The sequence below is a fragment of the Rhagoletis pomonella genome, unplaced genomic scaffold (assembly GCF_013731165.1).
Source record: "Rhagoletis pomonella isolate Grant_MI unplaced genomic scaffold, Rhpom_1.0 Rhpom_scaffold_00002, whole genome shotgun sequence".
Classification (NCBI taxonomy): domain Eukaryota; kingdom Metazoa; phylum Arthropoda; class Insecta; order Diptera; family Tephritidae; genus Rhagoletis; species Rhagoletis pomonella.
The window spans coordinates 11,899,946-11,918,115 of NW_023458556.1; the positions used below are offsets into that span (position 1 = coordinate 11,899,946).

At 34.5% G+C, this 18,170-nt stretch overlaps 1 protein-coding gene across 2 annotated transcripts in view; it reads right to left on the reverse strand.

The window, feature by feature from the left end:
• Nucleotides 1-18,170, reverse strand: part of LOC118733093 (GTPase-activating Rap/Ran-GAP domain-like protein 3) — a 136,365-nt gene that overhangs the window by 105,171 nt on the left and 13,024 nt on the right. The window contains exon 1 of one of the 2 annotated variants that reach the window (XM_036462298.1): nt 6,877-7,079. The exons of the other annotated variant lie outside the window; for it this stretch is intronic. Within the exon in view, the coding sequence (XP_036318191.1) occupies nt 6,877-7,043 (167 nt within the window). The 5' untranslated portion in view covers nt 7,044-7,079. Of the gene's footprint in view, nt 1-6,876; nt 7,080-18,170 lie in introns of those variants that run through there. 2 annotated transcript variants of the gene reach the window in all.

Below are 18,170 nucleotides of genomic sequence, written 5' to 3' on the forward strand. Positions count from 1 at the left end.
TAAAATTTCACGGAACATTTTCATTAACATATTTCGCAAAAATACTAATATGCTGTATTGCTAGAAGAGTAGAAAATTGTATCCAGAAAATTTTCCTGAGTCTTCTCGGATACCAACTTTATATAAAATAGGACCATATAAATCTCTTTGATTTTGCTTCTTCATTGACGTGGTGAACGCATAGATCTGCTCAAAAGTATTCTACAGATTCCATCCGCTTAAGATACTGGCAGATCTCAAGTATGTTCGAAACCCTTCGCCGTCAGGTTAGTATCGCAGTTGGAACTGAGATGACTCCTGTATTCGCGTTTGAGGCTCTGAATGCCTCTTAAGGGATGTGTCCTGCCTCGATATAGCCTCACTGCTGCGGCATATCGGCTGTACACTGGGATTTAGATAGCTGCTGTGTGTGGAGAAACGGAAAGCACGGAAACGCAAAATTGCGACAACAAAAAAAACTTAAAAATACATTTTCTCAGTCGAGACAAAATCATTTATCTCTGCTGGTTCGGCAGTGGCCAGTTTTTCTCGGGAAAATGGTGCCCAGTTCGACACCCATACCTTCCGGGGTTAACTCCCTTGTTCTGTAAAAAAGTGAAGTGAACAAATATTCATTACTTTCCATAAGATTAGCTTTCTGTTTTAAAATGAAAATAATTTTATTTGTCAAAAAGTTTTCACTAAGAAAATTTTTTTTTACAAAATTTTGTGACTTCGAAAAAGATAAGTTGGGCATTTTGCTCGAAACATAATCTCTTGATACAAAATTTTTTACTCACAATAATTTACCAAATAATTACTTGCTAGATGCTTATGGAAAATGATAGAGGATCGCATAAAATGATACAATGAAATGAAAATTTAAAAATTTGAATTTTCACTGCTAAGTTTCAAATCCTATTTTCAGAGCTTTATTTACGGAATCCCGCCGAAGCCCTAAGTACCATACCAAGTACCGGAAAAGCAAATTCTGGTACGCAAGTGGGCTAAAAGAATGACCGTGCAGAAAGTCTGCAGGCTAGAAGCATTTAAGTCAGCTTTTAAGTCGCAATGGTCGTCGGAGGAAGCTTTTCACTTGAAATCGCTAGACAGCCTGGCTCCATAGCTTCTGACTTATTTATAATTTTTGTATTTTCTGGAAATCATGTTTGATTAAAACGCATTTGTTGTAAGATGAAAAAGGTATATGTCTATGCTAACAGCTATATTTTATTCTGTTAATAATACCTATGCATACATATATTTGAAATAACTATTTCATTCTTGTCTAACCTCAAATTCCAGGAAGTCCGCTCTCACTAGTTATATTTATTTATATCTTACCTTGACCATGACACTATTGTTCAATTAAGTTTTATAAACGCATACACTAGTTTAAAATTTGACTCAAACATACCCTTTAGGGAATTTCGTAGCTGACTACTGGAAAAACTAAGTTTTATCTCGCCTATATCAGAAAACTTTAAGTTGACTTTAAAACTATGCCGAAGATATGCAAAGCTCAATGATACACAGCATAACTGAAAAAGGCTCGAAAAAATCAAACTTTGGCTAAACTGCCAAATGTTGTAGTATCTGGTTTTTCAGATATTTAAGCTTATTAAAATCGCTGGAGTAGTGAACGAAAAGCAAGTAGAACATGCAATGCGGTATATAAATTAAAAACGCGAAATATTTTAAAAAAAATATTTTTAAAGGGCTCATAAAACGAGTTTAATTTCCTACAAGGTATGCAGTTACAGATAACGTATTTGCACTAGCTTTAAGTACACACCTACGCCTGCTATGTTTTGTTAGTTGTTTCGTAGAATGTTTCAATATTATTTGGAAAGGTTTGCAAATCAACTAGGAAAAAATAAATAAAAGACCGCTCTTCAAAACAGATGTGTATATTTTTGTTCGAGTATATAAAACAAAAACTATATCACACACCATACCATTGTTGTTACTTGTGTATTGAATATTTAGATTTTTTTTGGCAACTTTTCGGTTAAAAGGAACACTATTTCCCAATTAAAATAAGAGTAAATATTAGAGGCATTTAAAGAAAATGAAATAAAAGGGAACACTAATTTTAATGGAGTTAAATATAAAAAAATTTAACGCATATTGTTAGAAATAATACTAATTCTATAACATTCGAATGTAAACGCATTCAAATATATTTGGTTCGACTATTACACAGATGCGATTCTAAAATATGTATTTTTGAAATATGTACTTTTACAGCGTTTATCTTCAACTCATCACCACTGTATTTTTCGGTGACAGGTAATGAGATCAACGGAAATAAGGTCAATTGACTTTATTTCCAACCCTGGTGCGAAATAAAGTCAATTGACATTATTACCTTTTTAAAAACGAAATAAAATCCATTGATATTATTTCTCTTTCAAACATTAAATTTGCTTAGCTTCGCGGCGGCCCGCGTCAGCGCGCCACACCGCGCGCGCCGCACTCGCGCTCGCGCCGGCGTACCTAGCGCGACCGGCACCCACACCACGTCACGCTACGCCGCGGCCCCCCTTCCCCGTCTCCCGCCGTGCTGTAACGAAGGTAGATTTATTTTTTGTATACGTTGAAATAAAGTTTTTATATATTTTAAACATCGAGCGCTTATTTTCAATAATACCCTCTATCTGCACACTTTTCACAAAGATGAGATTCTGATATAAAAATACACCTAAGCTTTAACTGTCATCAGTGATATTAATGCTACCTTATATAACGACAGGTAATAAGTCCCAGATGGTTTCTAAAATCAGAAATTAGTTTTTGTGCAAATTGCAGATAGAGGGTATTAATGAATTCAAGCCCTCGATATTTCACATTTTTATATTTGTAAATTATTGGAAGCAGGGATGCCAACTTGGCTAAAACCGTGCCATTTGTCCCTATTTTCCTTCAAAGGGCACTTAATTTTCCAAATTGGCACAAAGTGCCAAAATGGCAATTTTGTAAAAAAAAAAATAACATTTCAATACATTTTTGTGAAATCCTTTGCGTGCACTTCTTTTTCTCAACTAAAATTTTCTAATTTATAAAGGCTATTCAACTGGTTTATCTTATTTTATCATTGCACTTTTGTTTGGAAAATGTAGCTTTATTTTATTGCTAAATGTGAATGATTAAAAGGAATGACACCTTTTTTGGCACTTTTATTTTTCTATTTGACACATTTTGGCACTTTTTTATCCTCAATATGGCACCTCATAACTAAGGATAGCTGCCAGCCCTAATTGGAAGATTTCTGCTGTGTTTTGGGGCAACAACTTGTCTGCAGTAAAAAAGCATATAATTTGTGTTTCAAAAGTGTGTGAAAACCAATCAATTAACTTATATGATCTCGGTTCCGATATTAAATAATCAATAATTGTTTATACCCGCATTTTGGCAAATTGGCTCGTTGAATGTGCCATCTAATAAATAGTGTCGTCATTCTACTTAGCTGGTTTTAAATGATGTCGTCACAAATTGCTGGCGGAGGCATGAATACAGTGTAAGAAAATTCTTTTTCTATAATTGTTTCCTTATAGAAAGGTTAGTTTCTTTTTCCACCTTAGACATTCCGAATTCGTTGAAAATATGCTAATTTAAAACACGGAATTCTTTCAGTGTTCCTTCGTGGTTTTTGGACATGGACTGTTTCTTCAATTTAATAGTGTTCGCTTTATTTTTGTAGAAACGAAACATCTTTTGCAAGTTATGGATCATTTCTACACTCTTTCTTCAAATATTTCTCGTATTCCATCTGTGCGCAGGCGTTTAGTTTTTCGCATCGTGTTTTTACATATTCGTAATTTAATTTTTTTTTAATAAAATCAATTGGTGGTAGTTCATGATTGTGTGTGGATTAATATCACAACACCGAGGATTTGGCAATAACCTTTTTCGTCTATTAAAAAACAACACTTACGGGGCAATGTTTATTGTAAGAACAACATTTTTTTCTATGAATCGACATACTTTAAGCATTGTTGACGCTATTTCCATTTGAATGAGGAAATAGCGTCAATGACTTTATTTCCAAATTTTTGTTGATTTTATTTCGCTTTTGAAAAGGTAATAATGTCAATTGACTTTATTTCGCACCAGGGTGGGAAATAAAGTCAATTGACCTTATTTCCATTGACCTTATTACTTGTCACCTATTTTTCATTTCACTGGCTTCTGAATAACTGGAATAATGTAGACTGCGCTGGAATGGCTCAATGGACTGGCATGCTACAAGCATAATGTAATCGGGGCATTAGTGAAGTTAAAATTTATATTGGTAGTTTTTTCAAAGATCATTTATTGAACTCAGGTTTGTGGTATAAGAAAATTTTCTGGTTCCTAGTTAACTGAAGTCTCATTTAGCCGTTATCAGTTGGAATTATATTTGTAACAACACACATTCCCTGCAGGGTACATAATACGGTGTTCATATCTGTATTAACATTTTAACATGTTGTGTAAGAAGGCATTCGAGTCTGGGACCTTCTGGAATCTAACCAATAAACAGCAAGCACCCCCGCATACTCAGCCGCAGCCAAAGTTATGCAAGCAGGTTTTCATATGCTCAGTTTGAATTAAAAATTTGATTTCAAATTGAATTCGCATTTCATTGGAATAATTTAAAATCGCTACCATAGGAAAAGCAAGAAGACGCTGTTTGAAAAAAGCATGTTACTTTATTTGTCTATAGATTTTAGAACTTGTTCGGAACTACCGAAGAACGGATGCAGCGGACGACAATCGACACTTTATGGGACATCCCAATGTTAAACTCACTACTAGTCTCACTCAGTTGTCATGGTTTTAAATTCAGTAGTACCGAACCAGTTCGTAACAAGCGCGTTTCGCCACAGGGACATTCATGAATGAGTATCTACATATGTATGTAGATATTTATTGCAAATGCAAACACAAGAACGATAACAATGTTGACGCTGCGTATGCAAAGCAGTGCGTTTCCGCAAAACCCCAAGCACGTCCCTTATCCAACAGCACCACATTTGGCGTCACGTGTCAGCTGAGCAACTTAAAATGGGCAAAATTCGTAGACAAATTGTTATGCGCATTTTAATGTGCTTGATTAAAATATAATGTGGAAGCGACATTTTGCAAGGTCTCAAAGAGGAAGCGGTTTCAAATGTATAACCTATTTTTATTTGTTAGAATTTTAAGTGATAGAAAAGGGAAGAAAAGCCATTTAAAGGTGCCATGTGGAAGGGAATAGATAAGCGCATTGGCTCTTTCAAAACAGAAAAGGCGGCAGCACAAAAAACTAGACAGATAGAGAAGTAATAAAACCCATATTCAGATAAAATTTACAAAAGCATGACTTTATCATTTATGTAGCGTAATTACTAAGTGTGAGTGTATGTAAATATATTCCCAGAAAATTTTTAGAAATATTTTTGAAGTGAAAGAGAAAAACTTATGCATGTACTCGTATGGGATACAAACATGGAAAAACATTTGATTTCTTTTACTCAATCAATCTAGACTAGATTAGGTCAAGCCCGATTCCCAATGGTTCTTAGCAGGGGCACAGCAATAGCTTTTTGCTAAGAATATTCGGTTAAGCCGTTGAAGCTAATACCTGGACTTACTCTACGTTTTTCTTCACTTTCTTTAATTTTTGGGATCCACTTCTCGATCCTGTTGTTATTTTCAGCAAAGTGAAGAACCGGCATTCGGCGTCTCCTGGCTTGAGTTCATACAAAACCCGATTTATTCAAAAAATTCAAAAGCAAGTAATAAGATTTAAACTTCCTAACTGTCATATCAAATTAAATTTTCGCAGTCAGAAAATGTTCATGTAAACATGCATACGTATTTAAAATATACTTATCTATAGTACATCTAAGCCAATTCAATATCCTCTTTCAAATTAAACATGTTTTGATACACATGGTGTTGCCCCATTGACAATCAACCCACACATGGCTACAAAAACAACCACAGAACACATGCAAACAGTAGAAAACGCACCCGCAAGTTCATTGCAAATTCATTCAAAATACCAAATTCACATTCACGAAATCAATTGAATATCAAATCTGAATTCAACGCAGAACATCACCGACACTTCATGAAGCTGTCGCTTAATACACACAAATCTCGATACATACGTACATAAATTCACATACAGAAAGTGATGCGACTACTTTTACATAAAGCAAATAGGACGTTTATATAAGCAGTTCTACCAATAGCAGCCAAGTGGCATGGAACTGTGGCAACCACGCGCCAACTAGCAAAGCGCTTTGAATTTTCAGTTCAATGTTGTTGATGTTGCTGCTGTAGATGTTGTTGGTGTACCAAAGTGCACTTTAACCCGTTGCTTTTAGGTGACACCCCAAACAAATACTCAGTCACCTACATACAGTGCCGGCCACTTGAATAGCGCCCTCTTTTGATCATCTATATTGATAGTTTTCCATTTGTTTATTTAATTTTCATCAATTATTTATTTTCAAACTTAATAAAAACTGTTTAGCAATTTAACAAATTTTCATAAACATTTCAATATTTTTTAAAAATAATAGATGTTTTAATTTTTCGGGTAGACACATTCATAAAATTTATACAAAATTTATAATATCTACAAATTTGCACTAAAAAAAAATTTAATTAAAAATTTTGATAAAAGTTTTTTGAATTATTCTAATTTTTATAAAGTTAGCAAATCGTATTTATATAGCTGTTTGTTATAGAAAATGCTTCAGATTTATAAAAAAGAAATGAATATTGAATAAACCAAAGGAAAACTGTCAATACTGAGGATCAAAAGAGGGCCCCATTCAAGTGGATGACACTGTATACATTTGTATACTTATTTGTATGTTTGTAAAATTTTAATTCACATATGTTTTATGTAGTACTTACATAACACTCGAGGCGCGTCGCTGCAGCACACGCAGCGCCCCGATATCCTTGTGCGGCGGGGCACGATGTGTGGTCGGTGGCGCGCATAAACTTTGACTGCGGTCACGTACGTTTTCATCGCGATACGATCGAAAGATGGTGGCAAGCTTCAGATTGAAGCACAACATGATTGCCAGCCTAGTAGACCAGCAGTCTAGAAGCCTAGTTTCTTGGTTTCCTGTTTAGTTAGTAGTTGTTATTGAGGTTATTGGTGTTTTTGTTTCATTATAGATGTATCGATGTATCACATGCCGCCGTTAGGAAGCTGTAGTAGCTACATTCTACATTCATTAGGTGTTTGCTTTCGATGCTCTGTTAAATTTTGGTTGTTACTTTGTCTTAATTATTGGCTGCTGTCTCCTCGGCCATTGCTTACAAACAATTTCTTCATTAAAAGTTTGTATGTCTTAGACTTTATGGTGTTGCTGTTACTTTTTGTTGTTCTTTATTTGTTAACTTTTTCTTTTGGTTTATTTTTTTCTATCGATATTGGTGTTTATTTCGTTGCTCAAATTAAGTTGCTTTCATTTCGTTGTGCTCTATTGGCACAAGGGAACTCAATACGCGATTCTTTTTTTTATATCTATTTAGCATCGGAAATTTTTTGTAATTTTCTTTTCTTTTATTTTAAGGTAGAATAGAAAACCTGACGCTATTCAGGTTTTCGAATTCACTTTTAAGTTCTGTTGCAGAAACCTATTTGCAGGCTTTATAGAAATGTTGAGATGTACAACTAAGCTACAGTACAGGTGTGAGTATTAGGGTGGTTGGAACTTTTTAATAGTTGATTTCCACCAAGCCTTAGCTGCAGTTTATGCCTACTGGGGGAAAAAAAATTACAATTCGAAGGGAGTGATTCCACTTACCAAGTAGAAGCAAACGAAAGAAAAAAAAGCAAAGCTTGAGAAAAAAACCTTTCCGAGCACGCCATGTTGGAATTATTTGAACTTTTCTGGGCTCTTAACTGCAGCTAAGCCTTTGTGGAAATAGGCTTTAACGCTTCGTTATGATCGTTGGCAGTAGTGAAAAGATATTTCTTTGAAAATAGTAAAATTGTATTGTTTTATTCTAACCTTCCGTATGCTTGATGAAAAAAATATCGCCGAGAGCCTTCTGGGGTTCAAAAAAACCCCCCAAAATGTGACGCTACATTTTTTTAGAGAAAGGATTCTTACTTTATTAGTAAATGTATGCAGTAAATCTTTAAAAATGTAATTTACATAAAACAACGATTACTTTACTTCAAACATATATTGATACGACTATATAACAAAAAACATAAAATTTTTTCTTCGAAAATAACGAAAATGTCTAAACCTTATAACAAAAATGGAGGGACCTATATTTTTTCTATGTTTCTATTTTTAGATGCTGCAACAAAACTTTTTTATTTTGTTAATTATTAGATTGGATCAAAATAAGATAAATAAAAATGAGCAGCAATTTCGGCTATCTAACGAATGCTTCTACATAAAGAAAATTTTAGAGGCATCCTTGAACAGATACCAGAGTAGAAAATATGCGGAATTTATGATTCCATAAATTAAAAGATTTCATCTGGCAATAAGTCCCTAGTGAAACTCCCAGATCTGAAAGATTTGGCGAATGGGCTCCCTCGCTTGCTTCCAGAATGTTTAAAGTTTGGCGGGAGGGCAGGATCGTGTGTTTATGGATCTGATACCAAACATGCAATTCTCTTAGGCCATGGTCTACGGCACACAAAGAGGAAAACTTGAAAATGGATGATTAAAAATTCTTTGCAGATCGTAAATTTCGTCCGATTTGATAGTTTTTAACAGACTTCACAAAAAGGAGGAAGGTTATCAATTCGTCGGAATATTTTTTTCTTTTTTGGTAAGTCCGCATATCTTTGGACCACGTCAACCAATTTCTATAATTCTTTTTTTAAAGGTTTAAACCCGATCATCGGATCATCAAGAAATTAACGATAGTCTAAAATTTTTATATGAAGTCGGTTTTGATTTTTGCTTAAAAATTACATGTTGTTTAATAAAAGCTAATAGCATTTAAAAGGGGTTTGACGATACATTTTTTTGAAATTTTATTTTTTTATATAAAATTTTTTAGTGCAAGTGCAGAAAAAAGAAAAAAATTCGAGGTTGTGTGGAATTTTCATGGATTATTGAGCTAAATTATAGAAATTCTTGATGTTAGCGATTTGGAAATTGAATTTCCGACAAGTTTTCAAGTGTTACCTACGATGTAGGAGAAAAAACCAAGAATTTTATGAAAAAATTGGGTTTAGTGACCTATACTACCTCGCTGGTGGGAGTTAAGGTTAAGCCATGATTGACACTTTTGTAGAGCATTCAGTTCCGAAGAAGCCCTGCCATTGACCAATATTTTACCATAAATGTTGAATTTTGAAGAATAGAAACAATTTTTACGTGTATTTTAAACCGGAAATCTTAGCACGCCTTCGTAGAGCAATTATTATAAATATTAAGGGCTCAAATTTTCAGGGAATTATTGTTAGGTATTTCTCACAAAATTTTATATAAAAAATACAAATTAAAACATTCGGGCTCGTTAATTCCCTTATAAATGGTAACAACATATTTATTAAATATTTCCTTTGGCCGTAACTAAAATGCGTGGGGTAAATTTCTACCCCAGATCACAAACCATATAAGCTGAATCAATATACAGACGGAAGGTTAAACAAAAATGACATCAGCTAGTTCTCTGGGTATCCAACTGATCACAACCAGCTAAGATTTCATTTCCACCGAGTAGGTGTTATCGGATATTCAGTATGCGAACCTTGGCCTCAAGATAATTGAGACTTCCGAACAAATTTTTTGTGACTGTCCGGCCTTGACTATGCCAATATTAATTCATTTTACAGCTCCAACGGTCGAGCCATTCATAAAAAAGATCTCGCGTTCCAAGGCTCTTTTCAGGATCCATTAAGGAAGCCAAAGTTATCTTCGGCATACTGGATTGGGATCTTTCTGAGAAATTTTAGGTCGCAGTGTCTCTTATTCTGCTATACTTAAGCATTGACTACAATTTGTGTCCTTACATGATCAATTTCACGGAATATTTTAATTGAGTTATTTCATCAAACATTTAAATACGCATGTAGGACATACTCATGCATACACAAACATGTATGTATGTATATGACTTAAAAGTGCGTTCGGCAAATCGAGTTGAGTCGTAAACGTAATTTTCGAAGTCAGCTTATACATATGTATGTATGTACATATACAATAATTGGGGCAATGAACATATACATATGTACGTACATTTATAGTGGTCTAAAAATATACGCACACTTTTTACTGTTACCAATGTATTAATGCAAATGTGTGTGTGTGTGTATGCGCAAAACTTGCACATTCAATTGCGTACTATGCATACGAAAGTGGCTTGGATTTTCATTGCGCCAGCTAAAAAGCCAAAGGACGCCGGCGAAAGCAATGCTCGTTCGCCATATGCAACTAGAGAATGTTTACATACTGACGTCGTGGCCGACGACAGCGATGTGCATGCAAGTAGGAGTGTATATGTAAGTACTTTGCGCTTTCCGTTTCTAGTTGTATTCCATTTTTCTCTTCACTGCCCTTATCCAATTCGTTGCCGCACATTAAAAAGTTTCCAATGCATTTTTCGTGCACTACATTATTCACACAGCGTGGCTGACACTTTGTTTATGCCATGTTGTCGACCCATTTTTGACATGCACGCACACCAGTTAATATGCACACGTACATACCCTGCAGAAAAAAAAAATTATTAATTGATATAAAAAAAATAACCCACTTGTAGTTAGCTTTTTTGCGGGATTTCTATAAAATATATATCTCGCAGTTAGCTATAAAAAGCTAACTTGAAACTAGTTGACAAGTAATGCAGGAGTAATGAAGGAGATTGTTTTCTTTAAACGCGTTTCCATTTAAATATCCTGCAATTCGAATTTACTTTTTCGAATGAAACGTAGTAAAATAAATAAAGTAAATAAAAATTGTTGAATATAAAGTAAATGAAAAAATAAAAAAATAAAAAATAAAACTAAAATATTTCGTTTTTTCTATTGACATTTTATGTCTAAAAGTAGTTAGTTACAAGTTAGTTACAGCTAATGCAGAGGTAAAACACCCTTGACTATTTCGCGGCCATCGCCATAGAAATATAGCTAGCTTTCGTCAAAGAAAATTAACAGATAATAAGTGACTTTTAGCTCCTTCCTAATCAACTTAAAGTTAGCTTAGATAGTTAGATACATTTCCTGCAGGGTATGTATGAATGTACTAATGCGTTAGCACGTCATGGATTCACTTGAATGCGAAGGCAGCGAAAAGTATGAGGCCATTTAACTTGTAATCAAAACAGGCAACAAACAAACGCCCTGTTAACGAACGAAATGGACTATTCAAAATTAGTTGATTTGTTGACATGCTTAGGGCAAACAAAAAACGCTCTGCACAACTGCTGTGGAAAATTGTTTGAAAGTGCTTTTCGTTGTTTGGCATTTGGTTTATTACATTAAGGCAGCTGTTTTTATGTTTGAATTAAATGAAATTTAGTTGGCTTCATATTGTAGCTGAGCTGGCATATTTTAACGAATTTACGGCGAATTTCTGCTGAGTAACTCGCTTTAATTGAGCATAAGGCCGAAGCATAAATATTTAACTTTCCGTTCAAATATTGACTTTGATTTTGATGTGCAGTGCGAAATTGACAGCTCTTAAATTTACTGCTTTTATCTACTCATTTTCTACGGCTGCTAAATTTGCGAATCACTGATATGATAAGAGGTGGATATAGATTTTACGTGAAGCTTTTTGTTTTATCATGAAGAGTTCAGGTGGAACTCAAATATGTAATAAATGTGAAATAAAAGATAATATATATATACATGTAAATAAACTTTTAAGATAATTTAAATAAAATATTTTCCCGATCACACGCGATTGGACCACCCGTTCACACCAAATTTTAGGTAAATTCCAAATCGGCTGACTAAACTTTTTTGTCGAAAGTTAAAGGTATGATGTATTATGGAAATCAAGTGTATCGGAAGAACGGACCATGCTGAAACTGGTTTGCTGGCAACCCCTATTTAAAAAGTGATACACTGGAGCAGAGTACTTCGTACGTTTCTGCATACAGTTTCTAGACGATGACTATTGCACCACACTATTTTTGGTGAACTTTTTGTGAAAGAACGCATTGCATACCCAAATCGTCTGAAGTAACCCTAAAGTCACTAACTTATAGTCTCAAATTTAGTAACTTAATGAGGCTGACGTACCGCATATCAGCACTAATTTGATTATATTATTGCTGGGTACTTAGCGGAGTTTTCGAGCTAAGACCCACTTCTAAAAAAATGTAACTCAGCAGCTCCGTACGGCCTTTTTTGTAACAATTTCAGCCCAGAGGGCAAATAATAAAAGTAAAGAAGAGAGAGGAGAGCAATTACATAGACAAATTTCACTTTTCTCATGCTGCAATCACCAGCTCAATGCTGCAAAAAAAAACTCTATAGCTAACAGCGCTAACCTACTACTCTACTGATATTTGGCTACTCACTAGTACCACTGTAGCTGGCCTGCTCATATTGTTAAAGCTCGACTTTGCCACCTAACTGACTGGCTCATTTTAAGTTAGCCTGATACACTGAGTCAACTAGCCCTAAAAGAGGTCCAAAAAATATGAATGTAAGAAGCTAACCGATCCCCTTTTTCGACTTTCACAGCTATCATGGAGGTCAAGGACAGAGTGCAGCTGGTCTAGTCATCAACAGGAAAGAAGAGGAAGCCGGGGAAACCGGTCTAGTACCAATTCAGGGATGGAGCTGCAGCGTCAGCTCCGCCTAGGGAAATCAGGCAGTAAGGTACTGGCCATCATCGCCAGATGGGAGGAGGAAGGGCCTATCCCCAAAGAGAAGTGGAGGTTGGTGGGCGAAGCGATTGCCGGAATGTACCTCTAAATCCTAGAGAAAAACCCTGGACCTCCTCCTCTCTGACATGATTCCGTATCGTACCAGGGTACAGCTAAACTCATCGCTTGCGGGGACCATAGGTCAGCCCAGCTCTACAGGTTGCCCGTCAGCAAGGTGGGTGAAGTTTAGGCCGGGGGCTAAGCTCGAGGCCGTCAGCAAGGAAGAGCCTGACAAAGTAGATCGGTTCTTTAGATCCTGCAATAAGGACCTGCCAACTCACAATTGGAAGGTGGGGAAGATAGAGGAGCCGGTAGAAAATAGAAGGAGGGTGTTGCTGATCCTCAACGCCGAATCGCTAGCCCCACTGGCGCAAATGGATTGGGGGGAGAGGTTGGGGTTTGTTGACGGAACCATTGGAATCTACCGCAGCGACGAGGCGAGCTTGGACTTTAGTGAGGAGAGTGACAAGTCCGGCCTGCACAGCGGTTGTAAAGAAGGGTTACCCAGAAACCAATGCTCATCCGAATCGGAGAGGCTTATCGATTTGGGGACATTATTCTATGAAGAGGATCGAAGAGGTGGACGTGGATGTTACAATTGTGGAGGTAAAGCATGTTCAAGTGTTATACATCTTCTTATTCTTATTAACAGTCGTGTCTCTTCTGTGCCAACTGACGCCAATTGGAAATGCCAAGTGAAGCCAAATCCTGTTCCACTTGTTCTTCCATCGCACTGGGGCCTAACTCCTCCTCTGCTACCACCAGCGGGTTCCGAGTGGAATACTTTTAGAGTTGGGGCGTCGGTGTCCATTCGAACGACATGGTTAAGCCAGAGGAGCCGCTGTATTTTGATTCGCTGCATTATGTCCATGTCGTTGTAAAGCTCATACAGCTCATCGTTCCATTGTCTGCGGTACTCGCCGTCACCAACGCGTAACGGCCCGTAAATCTTCCGCAAAATCTTTCTCTCGAATACGTAAATGTGTTATATATATGCATATGACTGTTTTTGTAAAACTATTCTCATTTAATGACTACAAATTGTTGAAAAAACTTATTAAAAATAGCCCCTTTTGCTTTATTACAGCTGTGTAGATGGTTTGGCCTCTGTAGGAGATATTAAGGTATATTACTTTTTATGAACCTAGCCTATGTGAAAACATCAAGATCTTTATCCTTGATATTTGATCGGAGACCCTCTTCAATTTGGGAACCCTTTCAACAACACGGGGACGAAAATCACATGGAGGTAGTAGTTGATAGCTGCAACTCAGATTCTGGTACTTGGATCTCTATAAAATTTTCGGCTACTGCCCACCAAATTATCATAGAATAACATCCTGCCATACTTAAAGGATAAATTCAGAAGCAGAGTGTACACTCCATTATTATATTTGTTGAAATATTCAGCAGCAGTGAACTTTATTTGCACAGCAAAAATATTTTTTTTTTGTGACCGCTCGGCACGTGCTGAGAAAGACAACTTTATTGTGATCTACGTTTCTGCACAACCTTTATGGTTTTTGCTACTCAAGCAGAAGCAAGCCATATTTTGCAAAGTAGACTAATTTCACAGTAAGCCTAAAAGTTGAACGATATGTTGTTCAAAGTTTGGCGTGATTTTCCCTCACCACAACTTCCAAACGATTTCTGTTTTTGTGTAATTGTCAGCCAATTATAAAAGTATGATTTTTTATCGTACTCCATTCCAAGGCTTTACACAAATTATAAAAAAGTCTTCTAAACATTAGTTTTACATAAATGTTGGCTGTTAAATAGCACTATCAAGAAAATGCCAAATTCGTGTACCAATCAGTTGCTTATATCAAGCAATTGCTCTATAAATATATATTTATCATTCTCTTAAATTTCGATTCTATTTGGAATAAAGATTATCTGGTGTAATAAAAGAAACTGCACATATGTATGTATGTATGTACATGTATGATCTAAAACGGGTGATTTTCTGCTTTGGCCATAATTTAGTATGTGCGAAGTTAATATTTTTATTTAACCTTGAGCCTGTTTGGATTGCCGATTAAAATTTTTAATTATGTTTTTGACCTTATTTTACTTAACCCAACTTTTTTTGTCGCAGGGGCTTTTAATGTAAAATTATTTTATAAAAAAATATTTATACTCAATTATAAACGGCAATTTTTGCTACGAAAATGTGAGTTTGTTTCTATGAGGTCAAATTTTTAGATTTAGTACACAAAAATGCAGGATTTTTTAAATTCTTTAATCACTCATCCGCCACACATTTTAGATGCCAGTAATCCAACAAATTTCACTTATTAATTTTCTTCTAGTAGAATTTTCATACATTTATCTACTAGATACTATGCTCATACAAATACACTTCCTCTACTGCGGCTTGTGCATCGACACCAACATCTCGGACCTACATTGCGTATACGTAATTTATTGCTGACACTGAGCCGAGACATTTTTAACTATTTAAGCATGATTAATTGGTATAAGCATAATTCACTTTTTAGCTGCTCTTTGTTTGCAGCCGCTGTCAACGCGTTTCTTATTTGATTGTTGCGTTTTTTATTTTTATTTTTATTTTTATATTACAGCGAAATAACTAAAAAGGTTTTAGCGCCCAAAGCCTGCCACTGTACCATTTACTAACACGTTCTCTTGTTAACTGTTCGCGTCTATCTGGTCATGTGAGTGTTAAAGAGTCGTCGTCCTAATACCTTAGTCAACAAAAGCCATTCCACATAATTTTTTGGGACGTATTGTGACGTCATAACTGTGAAGTATTTAACAATTGTATTTTGACACAAATTTCTTTCTATCGTGGTTTTGTTAGTGCTCAATTGTCGCATGGTGGATTGCATTTGCAGTGCGCATGTTCGAAACGAACAACAACTTTTCGGTATGTATTGCTAAGTAAATAAAAACAAACCATGTGGCGGGAAAAAACTAGTGTCAATTTTCTGACAAATTAAAGTAGCTTAAAAAGCTTCGCAGGTGCAAAAAAGCTCGATAGATTTTAAGCTTTAAGCATGTGCTTTAGAAGCTGCACTAAGTCGATTGGTTGGTAAATTGGAAAAATATATCGAGGTTTATTGATGCCAAAATTTTAGCCGAGGCTCACCGAATAAAAAAATAATCTTTCATTAAAATAAAGTTACCATCAAACATTTGCAGGGTGACGCTAGTAAGAACAGGTTTATTTTTTAATGCTTATTGGTTAGTAACAAAACTTTTACAGTAATATATTTGGATAATTTCTCTATGCTTTGCTTTTGTGCGCTCAAATTTAACAAGGTGACTATTACCGGCTATTGTTCCCCAAAGATTTTCCTTTATGACTAATTTTTACAGTTTGATATACATGTCTTGAAAATTTTTTTTTGAGAACTTAGATCCCGTGGATCTTAGGAATATTAATTCCAACCTCTCCAGTATACCAACAAATTCAGTTTTGATTTGCATTAAATTAATTGTTTTTCTTCGGAGAATAAGCGTTTGTAATACATATTTAATACTGAAAAATATTTATCTATTTTGCTAGGTATACATAACACTTTGAAATCACTTCATAAATAAATAATAATAAAAGAGAGCTGACTAGGTTTCCGACCATATTCAAATTTTTGTGGCACAACTATCAGGACAATATTTTTTATTTAATTTGGATTTGTTTTATTTTGTCCTCTTTTAAATATTGTTTTGCTTTTAAGTTTAGTTTTAATTTTGTTGAATGAAAATATTTTTTTTTAATTTTGTTTGATTTTTATAAACTATTTTATTCATTTATTATTTTATTTTATTTAAATTTTTAGATTGTATTGTTTTAAAAAGTAAAATATATATTTTATTTCATTTATTTTTTTTTATTTTATGTTTTTGTCTTTTTAATTTTATTTTCTTTAAGTATTTATATTTTGTTGTAAAAATGAAAATATTTTTTTTAATATTTAGTTTTAAAGTACTATGTTCTTCTTTTTGATTTAATTTTTCTGCTTTTTCTAATTTAATTTTTGATTTTAATGTTTTAAAATATAATAAATTTTTATTTTTATTTAATTGAATACAAAATCGTATATTATTTATTTTTGTTTATTTTAATTTCTTCTTTTTTTAATTTAATTTTCTTTTATTTATTACTTTTGATGCTTTTTTTAAAGGAGGAGCATATTTTTTTTTTAATTTGATAAATAAAAAACAGCATAACGCTAAGGCCTCCTCGTTAGTAGATCTTTCAATTCGTCTTTCGAAAGGCAGTAAAGAACTTTCAATACAGGGGCTAGAATTACCCTGTAAGGGCTGGATTTAGGAAATTGATTTCATTTAAGCTAAATTATCGCTTTGAAAAAGTAAGTGGGGAAAATAATCTTGAAATAAAATATGAACTTACTTATGTATATTGATGTATACTAAAAGGGCATTCTTCATTAAAATAAAACTTATAAAATTTTAGTTATCTGCATTTTTTCGTTTTGGTTACCTTTCTGGGAATTGCACATATAAAACTTTGTGTGGCATGAGCTTGAAGTTGACTTTTAGGTAATAAATTTTGTTAAAAGTAAAGTGAAGCGACATCAAGTTAATTTATATTGGGGCCTATTCTGGTTTTCGTACGAAACGAAAATTTGAAAGTTTTGTATAGAAAATGATAGCAAAATTTTATGATTTTCGATTCGTGTATATTAAAAAAAAAATAAACATATATTTTTTTTTTATTGACAAGAAATAAAATTTTATTTTAATTGTATACGGGCGAGATAAAGTTATTAATTTAGGCTTAGAATATCGAAGTTTTCGTGCCTTTTTGTAGTTACATAATTTGAATCTCACTAAATACTGCTTGAAACAGGTGGAATTAAAAAAAAATATTATCGGTTCAGAAACAATGCATCTAAATTTTTTCTTGCTTCCTACATTCAAATGTATCTAACTTTAGAAAACAAGTCGACAACTTTGCACTCTAAGTTAGCGACGTGTATTTTGTTGATAGCAGCAATGCGGATTTGACTCTCAAAAGGCGCTATTTACACACACACAATCAAGTGAAATATATCTCCTTAAACTAAGAATGATCAGCACTTCCAGTACGCCGCATCGTAAACCTGTTTACTGTTAAACTTCATCGTAAGACTTGGAAACTATAAATTCAACAAAAAACTTCTGTCAAACGCTTTAATACCTTTTAACGCTTACTGGTGTTCAATTACACTAAAAAAAAAAAACAGAATATTTCGCAAACTATTTACAACTTTTACCTTCGCTCCTGGAAAATGTCTGCCGGATAAGCGCAGTGTTGAAAGACTTTTGGCTGTGAACTGAAGCGGCGACGACGATGCAGCAGCCCATTCTCAGCG